The 10621-nt window shown below is 48.5% G+C and overlaps 2 protein-coding genes across 2 annotated transcripts; one reads left to right on the forward strand and one right to left on the reverse strand.

The window, feature by feature from the left end:
• Positions 1 to 4839: 4839 nt before the first annotated feature.
• LOC123447706 (actin-depolymerizing factor 7) lies at positions 4840 to 7136 on the forward strand. Its single transcript, XM_045124381.1, has 3 exons — positions 4840 to 4980; positions 6260 to 6525; positions 6623 to 7136. Exons 1-3 carry the CDS (start codon positions 4978 to 4980, stop codon positions 6771 to 6773), a joined length of 420 nt encoding a protein of 139 aa, XP_044980316.1. The 5' UTR covers positions 4840 to 4977; the 3' UTR covers positions 6774 to 7136.
• Positions 7137 to 7537: 401 nt separating this feature from the next.
• Positions 7538 to 10092, reverse strand: LOC123447615. Its single transcript, XM_045124261.1, has 4 exons — positions 9709 to 10092; positions 9110 to 9490; positions 8046 to 8311; positions 7538 to 7958 (listed from the first exon to the last, which is right to left on the reverse strand). Exons 2-4 carry the CDS (start codon positions 9440 to 9442, stop codon positions 7790 to 7792), a joined length of 768 nt encoding a protein of 255 aa, XP_044980196.1. The 5' UTR covers positions 9443 to 9490; positions 9709 to 10092; the 3' UTR covers positions 7538 to 7789.
• Positions 10093 to 10621: the final 529 nt, after the last annotated feature.

Genomic DNA, 10621 nt, shown 5'->3' on the forward strand with positions numbered 1-10621 from the left:
AAGAGGTGTTTGACACCACTATTGTATTGAGCACAAACCCCTACAACTAGCACACCAAGACCCATGCCTTTGGGCTCCATCTATGTCATGGAAACAAGCCCAAACTTTCAACAATAACGAAAATGCAAATCCACAAGGTATGCTTTTAAGATGACAATTACCTAGGAGAGTTTCATGTGCACAATGACAAAGTGACATGGGGGTTTGATCCCCATGTTTGTGACATGCACATCGACAACTCCAACACACACAATTTCTCTCAAGCACTAGCATCAAGCTCACACAAAAGACACTTTAAACTAACAAGAGAGTATGCACACCCCCCACATATGGGCATGTGATGGTGCACACTCTCACAAGCATCACTAGGATCTTCCTAGTAATCATGTCATCAACAAATATGCAAACCACCACAACAATCCACACCCTCACATGCTAACATAGATAGCTATCTAGAACATCACTTCACACCAAAACATGCTCTAGATCAACACGCAAATCTACACATACTAAACATAGCTTGCACCACATGGCAACATACACACACCATAGGATCTAGCAACTCTATACATTCATGCACTCAACAACAATGCACTTCTAAGCAGGATAAGGCTACAAGATCTCCTACACATGATTTTTAGCTGCATATGCACCCCTAGTGCAAACACACACACACTCTTATGCACATAAACACCCCTTGTGGGTGTGCCACCATGCACACACACCACACTCACATCTCTTGCCTACAGCACTACAACCTCTGGACGGGAAAAGGAAAACAAGATGCACTCCTTTATGCCTATTTTTTTTAGGCACAAGGTGTAACAGCAAATAGCAAAGGAAAATAAAAGAAAGAAAGGGAAAAAAAATGGCAAAAGGGGGCTGGAAGGGATTCGAACCCTGCACCACCTAGTGCACAACATTGTATTCTACCACTCCACTGCTAGCATGGTTTTGTCAAAGAGAGAGGGACAGATCAAGTTAACCCCTCCCTGCTGCTGCTACTGCTAACAACCAAAGAAAAGAAAACCCAAAAGGAAGGAGGTGCACCACTTGGGATTCAATCCCTGCACCTCTCGGTGAGTCGTGGGGCTCTCTACCACTGCGCTACGAAGTGTTATCTGACAGAGGGGGAGACTCGAACAGGAAAAGCTAACTGAAGTCGCCCTCTGCCTACTGAGAAAGACAGCAACAGCGAACTGACGAGAACCATGTCCGGCGTAGCTACGCTGCACTGCCGGCGCTGCGCTCGTGCATACGACGATGAGAGCCGACGAAGAGAAGGACCCGCACCTGCTGGGCACCCATCTACGCGGGGAGGAGCCCCTGCTGCAAACCGCAAGCACTACGCTGCTGCTCTGCGTCTACCGCGACCGAGGTGAAAGGAAGCCGCAGCTGCCGGCGACGAGGTGGGTTCCTCTGCCACGGCGCTGCTGCAGAGAGGGGGGAGGAAGCCCTCCTCTGCGCGGCACCCCCACAACTCTACACTACTCAGCACCATCCGAAACTACTGCACGTACACACAAACGTAACCTCCTGACAACGGCGGCAGAGAAGAACGACGAACTCCGCCGTGAATCTGGACCAGACCGAGGAGGAGAAAGCACTGGGCGGCGGTCCTCACCTTGGGGAGAAGAGGGGGCGCCGGACAGGAAGGAGGAACGCCGGAGGCGAAGAAGAAAGCTGATGCAGTTCGCCCGGTTCGCCCCGTTGACGAAGACGAGCTCGACGGGGAGGGCCGCTCCTCGGGGTCCTAGCGCCGGGAATGGGACGCGGGGAGCCGCCCCGAGCCCCCGGACATGACGACGACGGCGAACGGAGGCGGGGCGCGACGCCACCGGCGACGTCTACTGCTCTCTGTCCTGCTTCTCTCTGCTTTCTTACCTGACAGCGAAGAAGGAAGAGAGATGGGAACGAGATGGGTTTGGGAGAGGTGGCGGCGGCGGCTGAGGGGAGAAGAGGAACCCTAGGCTTCGGGCACGGACGCCAACGCAACTTATAGGGGCCCTCGACGTGCTGCTCACGGCGCCGTCATCTCTCTCTCTCTCACATGTGCTGACGGAAAGCAGACAGCGAGGGGAGGAGGAGGACGCCGTGAAGAAAGAAAGGAGAGGAGAGGCCTCGCGTGGGCTCTCTCTGGAGGGATCAGCTGGGCCAGGAGGGAGGAAAGAGGCCCATGCTGCCCAGGAAGAAGGAAAAAAATTGGGGAGAGAATTCATATTTAGTTTTAAACACACTCAAGGAAATAACCCACAAAATAATCTACTGTGGCAAAAAAATCAAAAGGAAAAATTCTGCTGGACTTAAGGAATTTTGGCCCAATAGGGAAAAATAGAAATGCAATATTTGGAGATGTTTGATATAAATGCAAAACAGTAATTAAGCTACTGTTTTGAGTTTATTTGCACCACTTAAATCAAAGAATCAAATCATAAAAATTGCACCCCCTCATAAGCACTTTTTTTCCCAACCACTAGACATTTTAGAATCATCTTTGGGAAGAAGGAATTTTGACAAGAATAAAAATAGGAGGGAAAAGGAGTTTAAAAGGCAAGAGCTTAAAAAGACTAGCACTCACTCCTACATCACCCACACCATTATCACATGCATCACAAGGTAGTGCAAACCACCACTTAACCCTAGCAAGAACACATGCACTCTCCACACCACACACTACTCCTAGTATCTTCAAATGCAACATGATCATGGCATGCAATCATAAGGTATGGCAAGGCATGATATGCTATGCAAGCATGCCAGGGAAGTAAGCACTAAGGAACACACATGAAATTATGGCACAAAAAAATGATATCATCAAGATCTCTGACAAGGTGGCCCCACTTGGAAGGTTACAAGAAGGGAAAGTTCTACACTTGGGGCATTACAAAGCAGGAGAAACTTGTGGTAGAAGAAGAAATTCCCAATGAAAAAGACAGTGACAGTGATGACAACGAGTGGGATTCAGACTGGTTTGACTCTGACAATGAAGTAGGTCAAGATGATGATGGTCTTTATGAAGAATCGGTGGATGACAAATTTGAGCAGAAGAAAAATAAGAAATCCAAATGGGAGCACGACAGTGACTATGAATCTGATGAGTTGCAATATTCAGAGCTTGAATAGAGTGATTCGGCAGAGGAAGTAGAAGCAGTTGATGCTCAAGGAAGGGAAAAAGAAAGTGAAGCTCAAAAAGGTGGAGGCCAGAGAACATGAAATAAGTGAAATTTCACATAGGCATGGTGTTCTTTACTCTGAACCGAAGGAAGCAATTCAGGAGTATATTGTGAAACAAAGAGTGCAAATACAATACATAAAAATGATAAACAAAGGGTAGGGGCAGGTTGTGTTGGTGATTGTCCCTAGTTCTTGTTTGCTTCACCTCATAGCAGAACAAAATCTTGGGTTGTGAAGAAGTATGTGGGACAACATACATGTGAAAGAGAGTGGGCACTAAAGCAATTCACAACAAGATATCTAGCTAGCACGTATGTGGAGACATTCAGAGCAGATGATAAGATGTCCTTGCAGAACTTTGACAGGCTTGTTTAGTTGGACAAAAATATGCTTCCTACTAGAAGCAAGCTAGAAAGAGCAAGAAGAATTACACTGAAGAAAATAAATGGATATGAACTGGAACAGTACAATTTGCCTTGGGACTTTGCGGCTGAAGTTAGAAGGTCAAATCCTGGAAGTACAATGTTTGTGAATGCAAAGGATGGAGGTTTTTTAGAACTGTTAAATGTCATTGGATGCATGCAAGAGAGGTTTCTTACTTGCTTGGAGGCCAATCATATGCATTGATGGGTGCCACATTAAGAACAAGTATGGTGGAGTGATGTTGGCAGTTGTTGAAGTTGATCCCAATGATTGTATCTTTCCCATTGTAATTGCATAGTTGAAGTGGAAGATACCAGTACATCGAAGTGGTTTCTAAACACACCTAATAAGGATCCAAACATACAAAACACAACACCATGAACACTGGCAAGTGATAGGCAGAAGGTAGCAAGAAACCTACATTGTTTCCTATGTTTCATTTGTTTTCATGCTGTAGCATTTCATATGTCAGACCGTAGCATTCCATCTGTTCTCATACTGTAGCATTTAAGTGAACACCAAATTTCTTAAGATCTACCGAAAGATCGAGAACTGAGATTCACACAACCAACTCAGGTTTGATCTTACCGAACATCATTGGCAACTCTATGGGGTAAGATAGATTCGCAATTTTATTGACATGTATTTGCGTGTGATTAGAACAATTTGGTGTCGCAATAATTACTCGAATCCAAACATTTGTTGTAACCAAGACGGCCGTGGTATCCCGAAATGCTTTCCGGACCATTTATATCCATACGATCGATTGGTATTGTGATTCCAATCAGATTTCTTTGTTAATTCTACATCTTATGCAGGTACACGGAATTTATGGTGCCGCGGGCCCCTAACCCGGAACAGATCTCGTAAACGCGTCCCGTAAAGCATTTACGCCACGTGTTTTACAAGGTCTATATCGTCGGAGAGTACACGATACGTAAAAGAGACGGTGTTGGTCCCTGGAAACGGTGATGCTTAGGGCGGGCCCACCCGGCAGAGGGCCCGCCGAGCGCACGACGGGTGGCCACGGCGGGCGGTGCAGGAGGGCCGAGCCGCCCGAAGGGAATATCTCTGGCGCGCGGGGCCCGGTCGGTGCCCGCCACCGAAAGAGAGAAAATGGCGCGAGGAGAAAAGGCAAAGAAAAAGAAAAGAAAATATGCCGCGAACCGCGCGTCCATCCCACGCGACTCCCTCGCACAAATACCACCACCACGCCGCCCCCCCTCCTCCCACCACCCAACCCCCCCCCCCCCCCCACCCCCACCCCCTCCCCCAGCAGCCGCCGCCGCAACAGAGAGCAGAACAGGAAGCCAGGAGGAGCTCTAGAGGCAGGGAAGGCATCGAATCCGTCTCTTCCTCCTTCGAGCGGTCGCCTCCGACATGGTGAACATCTCTCTCTCTCTCTGTCCCTTTCCCCTCCCTGTTCTTGGTCAATCTTGCTTCTGCCGTCGCGCGCAGCATAGCACCCATCCGCCTGCTCACGGCCCGCCGTAGGTTCTTCCCCTCCCCGGAGAGAATGCGCGGTAGTTTTCCGCTGCGGAACCCGTCGCCGGCGGGCGCTCACTTTCTTCCCGACCGAATTCCCTGAAGCTCGAGCTCCTAGTAGCTTTCCACGGCCCGTCCCCGCCGCTCCGGTCATCCAGGACCAACAAGTAGCGGCAGTACCTTACCAGTCACGCGCCGGCGATCCTCGGATTTTCGCCCTGCCATGCAAGATCCCTTCCATAATGCGCGTGATTCGGTGTCGATTTGGTTTGGGGTCCTGGCGATGAACAGGACCTCTGGCAGTCCTTCAGCTTTGGCATCGTGAGTTCATGACCAAGAACTTACACTGTATATAGTTTTAGAGTGTTATTAGTTGTGTTGTGAATCTACGGACGGGCCTAGGCTTTAGATGGATGGAGACACGCGCCTTGATTAGTTGTTTCGGCACCTCAATTGTTAATGGTGGCGCTTTAATTTCTATTGCTCGGTTGTCGGTGAGACGTCGTCAGGATTAGGGAACCAGATGGCCAACCTGCAGGTTTTGTTATTCGTGTAGTCATGTAGTTTAGTGGTTCCATCTGTGGAGTGTTATCTCCAATGATGAGATATGGAAAGTTTGCAACTGGGATCTCTTAATAGATTTCTGATCTGCGAATAGCCTGTCGACAACTCCATGATGCACATTAGTGCCCGTTGTTGCTTCCCTAAAAGGAACGGCAACCTTCCTTTTTGAAAAAGAAAACATTGAAACGAGATTACTTCAGGCGAACCTCGGGCATGGTTGTTTTACACTTACTATTACCAGTAACCATATCATTGTTGGATGTGGACCTGCAAATCTCTTTATTAGCTTGTGTTATGTCGACGTTCGGCCAGCTGAGGTTCAGATACACTGAACAGTCCCATTTCATGTAATTCCGTTTGTTCGAAAGCCACTATCCTGACAGGCGTTCGCAATGAATTTATTCGGTTCAGACGATTGCTACAGGCAACCAACCGCAGCTAATCTCACTCTTTAGAAAGGTGCAGCTAATTGCGGTTGCCATGTTGCAGCATCACCACCTGTTAATCAGTTGTCCTCATCAACATTTGTTCCAGTTGTACTACTCTTTTACAAGTGCAGAAAGAATGTATTCCTTAATATCATGACTAACTGTCCTGCACTTCTTTACTCTAGGCAAACGCTGCGTCAGGCATGGCTGTGGACGACGAATGCAAGCTCAAGTTCCTGGAGCTGAAGGCGAAGCGAACCCACCGCTTCATCATCTACAAGATAGATGACAAGAAGAAGATGGTTGTGGTGGAGAAGGTCGGCGAGCCTGCCCTGAACTATGAGGACTTCGCCGCCAGCCTCCCCACCAATGAATGCAGATACGCGATATTCGACTATGACTTTGTCACTGAGGAGAACTGCCAGAAGAGCAAGATATTCTTCGTCGCATGGTCAGTGATGCCCCCCGTGTGTTCTTTGATTCACCGCTCGCTCTTCACCGTGCGCAACTGTGTAGTAACAACCGATTCACTCTGAATGTCCATGCAGGTCTCCTGACACCGCACGCGTGAGGAGCAAGATGATCTACGCGAGCTCCAAGGAGAGGTTCAAGAGGGAGCTCGATGGCATCCAAGTAGAGCTGCAGGCGACAGACCCGACCGAGGTCGGCTTTGATGTCATCCAAGGCCGCGCCAACTGAGCGGCATGGCTGTGCTGCTGCTTACCTTAAGTATGAGACTCCGATGAGGATTTAGCGCTCTCGCCGAGGCTGGTCATGAGCTGTTTACCATGAGGCAATTGTGATTTGAGTTGCCAGTAATGTACCACCTAAGGAAGATGTAAGCTATGACTGGCGCGACGACAAATGTATCCTTTCTGGTTGTTGATCTGTGGATCCTGCTAAGATCAGTTGCATCTTAATGGTAGAATTTTGGTAGATTCTGTGTTGTGAGCTTTCACACTAGGATCACTGGTTCTTGAAACTAATGATGCAACGATGTCCACTGAGGCTTATTATGCAACACATTTTGGTGATAAAATACAATTTCAGAAATTTCTTTTAGCATGCCTCATCCTCTGCTTCAAGTATCTAACTGACTTTGTAAAAGAAGTGTCTCACTGACATGAGTGAATTTCAAAATGTTAAATGACAGTAACCAAGGTAAAACATCAGATGCAAAGTAAAAGAATTATCTCACAGGAGTGAATTTCAAACTGGCAAATGACAGTAACCTAGGTTAAATATCAGATGCTAAGTTTCATGGGGATGATTTGCAACTTTTTGTTGTAAATATCCATCAGAATGCAATGAACATCCATCTGAATATGGGTTGGGCAGCGGGAATAACAGTGTTCTGATAAGTTCTTATTTTGAACACTGCCTGGAGCAGATCAGTTGAACAACCAGTATTAGCAGAAACATAACTACCATGGAGAACTGGCCAAGACCAGCGCTCTTTTAGATAAGGCAGCAACTACAGAGTAATAGATTGATGATAGTTTTGTCTAGCATAACTTTCAAAGTTACATACAAAAACCAGTCCAAAATTCACGGCGATTGCTACGAAATAACGCTAGGGCAGAAGTTCTCTAGCACATCACGTGCAACGGGAGATACATGGTGATAACAACACACATGATTTATTTATGTACAGCCATCCTATTTACATAACAGAGATGATGCTACTGCAGAGTCTGGAGTCTCCCGCGGGCGTTTCAGGAGGCCTCGGCGGTGGAGAAATGCATCTTAGCAACCGTCTCGAGCAGGAAGCTGCTTCCGCATTTGGCCTCTTGGCTGCTGATCCCATAGTCCAACATCTCAGTCTCAAGCTTGCCGGGGTCGGCTGGGGCCTCGCTACCAATAGAGGTGCCAAGGTCTTCCAGCCTGGCAAGTGCAAGGTGAAGAAATCAACAAATTTGGTTTGCGGATTCACGCGGAATGTTAACAGCAATGAAGTTGTAGCGATCTTACCCCGGAGTCTGGAGCACAGCTGGGTTCTGGGAAGCGTTGTTAGTTTTCTTCTTGTTCCTGGCCTTCCGCTTCTCTTTCTGTTTGCTCTTGTCCTTTTTACGAGGCTTGGGACGTCGCTGGTAGCTGTTGTTCACAGAATGGGAAACGGATGAAACAGGGGGGTCATACACATCGGCCGCCCATTTGATGTGGCGATCCTCTGCTGGTAAAGGAATCCCATTCTTTTGGCGGCTTCCTTTGATAGCAGGGATGAGCTTCACAGCTGACTGCAGAGACAAGAAAAGGAAGATATTTGTTAGTTTCCTCATAACCCAATATTAATAGCCACAAAATTATTGCTCACACGCCGACAAATAACTCTGCACGGAGAACATGTAATTTGTCAACATGGGGTGGATAATTAGCGAGTTGGTTCACGTGAACGACTATTAATTCTGGTTGTACACACTTGCAAATCAATGGCCAGAACCGACAACAGTAAAGCATACCCCCAGTTGTGTAGCGATACCACAACGGCAGAAACGAACACAGCGATTTATGCAGGTCAACATTGTATTATTGTCTTGCTGGTGTCATACTTGCTGTTACTTCCTTGTAACGGAAGGAACAGACCAACCTATTGCATCACATGCAGCTTGTGAGATTATGCACAACAAGCAGCATGTTATATATACATTTGCACACTAAATATCAACACATGGTTTATAATGCTCAAACAACGAGTAGCAATAAACTGATCAACATTCTTATAAACCCCATTGCCCCAGTTGGAAATATGTACTTGCATCGAGGCTCTAGCCTCCAAAGGATAACCCCGTGACTTGTGATCACAGGTCAGAAAACTGGATAGTTGTTTCAGTAGTTTAGCATATCATTACCCTAAGCTTGAAACCTGTACATACTAATGCCAAGTTGGGAATTAGTTTGCTACTAGATTTTAAAATCATGGTCCTAACGACAACAGAAACAGACTAGAAGCTCATTTCTAGCATTAATACACAAGTAAGAAATGGACCCCAAAGCACAATACTACTTGCCGATCTACTAGTAAACGAGTTACTCACAGGCAATGACACGGAGCGGTGGTAAGTGTGCGCATCCTTCGACGCATCATCACCGGCGTGACAGCACGGATCCTCCTGTTCGGCCTCGACGGCAGATGGCGGAAACGTCGCGCACTTCTGGAGGTCTTTCTTCGGCCCCGAGCCGGCCGGCCTGGAGGAACCCGCGCACGTTCCAGCCTCCAACGAACAACCGGCAGCCTCCCCCTGCCTCAGAGGTCGATCCAGGGCAGACTGCTTCCCTGGAGGAATGCCCGTGCCACCAGTGACCATTGAAGAGTCACCATGAGGTGCCACCGCTGGCACCCCCCCGAGATCGGATGAATGACCATCCATCAAGAACTCAGATTCCTGGAACAGTAACCAGAATCTACACGCACACACCTGCGTCCATCAAACGACACAAGCTGGGTGATTAAGGATCGATCCGTTAAACTAGCAGCTAGCTCTATTGCTCGGATAAAGAGTGTCGGATCCTGAATGAAGGCTAGACAACAATATGCTGATTACAAAGATGTATTGTATTACTATTGGAAATGATGTAGGGTTGTTACAGGTTCAGCAAGATTGTATTAATGGAGGGGGTCGGTCAGCGGGCGTACCCCGGTCCGAGCGCCGGCGATCGGATCGCGCAAGCTGCAGAGGCACGGCGGTGACGAGAAGGAGAGAAGTCTAGTAACGGGAGGAGGAGGGAGGGGTGGGGAAGGGGAGGGGAGGGGGGGGCGCGCTAGGAGGAGTGGATGTTGGGGTGCCAAGACCAGGGCTTGAGGCGGTGGGAGCAGCAGCAGCGGGCGGAGGGGGCGTTGAGGGCGTCGGCGTCGGCGTCGGCGCGGAGCAGCCGCGCCGCCCGAGGCATCGCGGGCCCAACGCCGCCGGCGAGGGCAGATCTGGGAGGTTGAGGTGGAGGGGGAGGGGGCAGTGGTGGGTGGTGGGATTGGGGATTTTTATTTCCTTCTTGCTCCGTTGCTTGTGCCGTCGCGGGTGCGGATGGAAGTCAAGTCTCGTCGAGGGAGGAGTATATACGGGAGTGGGAGTGGGGGTGGGGGAGTGAGGGAGAGCGGTGTGGATAAGGGGGGGACACGTGTGCTGGCGCGTCGGCTTCTGCGTGCGGCCCGGGGAATGAATCTGCGGGGGGATCGGGCCGGGACGGGCCGGGCCGGGTTGGATTCGGCCCCGCTGTTCTCGGTTGCGTTGCAGCCAGCAACTTTGCCGTCTTGTCTTCATCGTTTTGTTGGGACCTCTTAGTCGGCGTCTTTTTAACGCCCTTGGCATTAAATAGTCGGGCAAACGTACAGGAACGCCACAAACTGAGCCGCCTCATCTCCCTCTACATGCAGTTCCGGTTTCTGCTTTATTTTTTTTCCTTTATCCTGTTTCGTTTTCCTGCTTTATTTTCTATGGTTATTTTTCGAACCAAAGCTCATGTTTTAAGATTTTATAAATATGTTCTACATTTCGAATATTTAACATTTTTCAAAAACATTCCTAGCTTCAAAAAATGTTCAGGATTTTATA

Source organism: Hordeum vulgare, chromosome 1H (genome assembly GCF_904849725.1).
Source record: "Hordeum vulgare subsp. vulgare chromosome 1H, MorexV3_pseudomolecules_assembly, whole genome shotgun sequence".
In the NCBI taxonomy this organism is placed as follows: Eukaryota; Viridiplantae; Streptophyta; class Magnoliopsida; order Poales; family Poaceae; genus Hordeum; species Hordeum vulgare.

What these genes read in the sequence shown, in the direction of transcription:
- LOC123447615 (XM_045124261.1), bottom strand. Translation starts at nt 9,442, where the DNA reads ATGGATGGTCATTCATCCGATCTCGGGGGGGTGCCAGCGGTGGCACCT. An exon ending in ACCGCTCCGTGTCATTGCCT is followed by an intron (nt 8,312 to 9,109) that starts GTGAGTAACTCG and finishes TTGTCTCTGCAG; the next exon opens with TCAGCTGTGAAGCTCATCCC. An exon ending in GCTGTGCTCCAGACTCCGGG is followed by an intron (nt 7,959 to 8,045) that starts GTAAGATCGCTA and finishes TGCACTTGCCAG; the next exon opens with GCTGGAAGACCTTGGCACCT.
- LOC123447706 (XM_045124381.1), top strand. An exon ending in AAGATATTCTTCGTCGCATG is followed by an intron (nt 6,526 to 6,622) that starts GTCAGTGATGCC and finishes ATGTCCATGCAG; the next exon opens with GTCTCCTGACACCGCACGCG.